The sequence below is a fragment of the Cariama cristata genome, unplaced genomic scaffold (assembly GCF_000690535.1).
Source record: "Cariama cristata isolate BGI_N322 unplaced genomic scaffold, ASM69053v1 scaffold19317, whole genome shotgun sequence".
In the NCBI taxonomy this organism is placed as follows: Eukaryota; Metazoa; Chordata; class Aves; order Cariamiformes; family Cariamidae; genus Cariama; species Cariama cristata.
The window spans coordinates 3071-3981 of record NW_009627297.1 but is presented as its reverse complement, the minus strand read 5'-3'; the positions used below and the strand labels follow the sequence as shown (position 1 = coordinate 3981).

The window sequence follows — 911 nt, the reverse complement described above, 5'->3', positions numbered from 1 at the left end:
ACGGCGGTGGCTGGGACGGCGAGGTACTGCCGGCTTAACCGCGCCACGGCCGGGAAGCGATGCTCATTGTTTTTCCACCAGTCCAACGGGTTGGTGCTACGTTTGCAGAGAGGCTCCACGATGTAGTTTTCCAGCTGCTGGTGGATCTCGGGCATGCTCTCCGTCGGGTCCTTCCCCAAAAGGATGTCGTACATGCTCTGCGACGGGGTGCTCGAGCATCTGTCCTTGGGAGCGGGCAGCTGGCTGCCTGTATCTCCGCCCTCGGCTTTGTAATCCGAGTTCGGGGTCCAAAACTGGGTGGCGGATGGGGACTGGTGGTTGAAAACCTGTGACAGCATGTTTTTGACTCTCTTGTGCAGCTCGCTCCGCAGGCTGGGGCTGAGAAACCTCATCTCCTTGAAGCGCGGGTCCAAAAAAGAGGCGATAACTGCTGGGCTTTCTAGCACTTTCTCATCCTCCGACAGACCCCAACGCCGCGTCAGCTCTGACCTGATGTTGCCTACTACCGTCTTGATGACGGCGCCGGCTTCTTCCGACTGCTGTCCGATGGGGGCGGCGATCCCGTGGATACAAGGCATCAGAGAAGACACGGATACGTTCTGCTCTTCGCGCAGGAAGGAAGTGGCGATTTTGATCGTCCTCATGACCGGTACCAAGTCCTGCAGGAGCTTCCACTGGTGATCGGCCAAGTTCTGGACGCCCACCGTGCCCTTGGGGTGTTCCTCCAGCACGGACATGATGGCCCACTTCAGATCTAAGAGACTCTCGCACATCTCGATGGTGGTTATCCAGCGCGACCCCGCGTCCATCACCAGTTTCAGCTTGCTTTTATTGATGGCTTCCAGCTTGCTGTTCAAGGAGCAGGTGGCTTTTGCATCCTGCTGGAAGTACCTGACGATGACGCCGGCGGG

At 58.3% G+C, this 911-nt stretch overlaps 1 protein-coding gene across 1 annotated transcript in view; it reads right to left on the bottom strand.

Annotated features, from left to right (window-relative positions):
• Positions 1 to 911, bottom strand: part of LOC104164918 (zinc finger BED domain-containing protein 1-like) — a 2051-nt gene that overhangs the window by 189 nt on the left and 951 nt on the right. Inside the window, exon 2 of the mRNA XM_009704401.1 lies at positions 3 to 891. Coding sequence (XP_009702703.1) covers positions 3 to 891 — 889 coding nt within the window. The remainder of the gene's footprint in view (positions 1 to 2; positions 892 to 911) is intronic.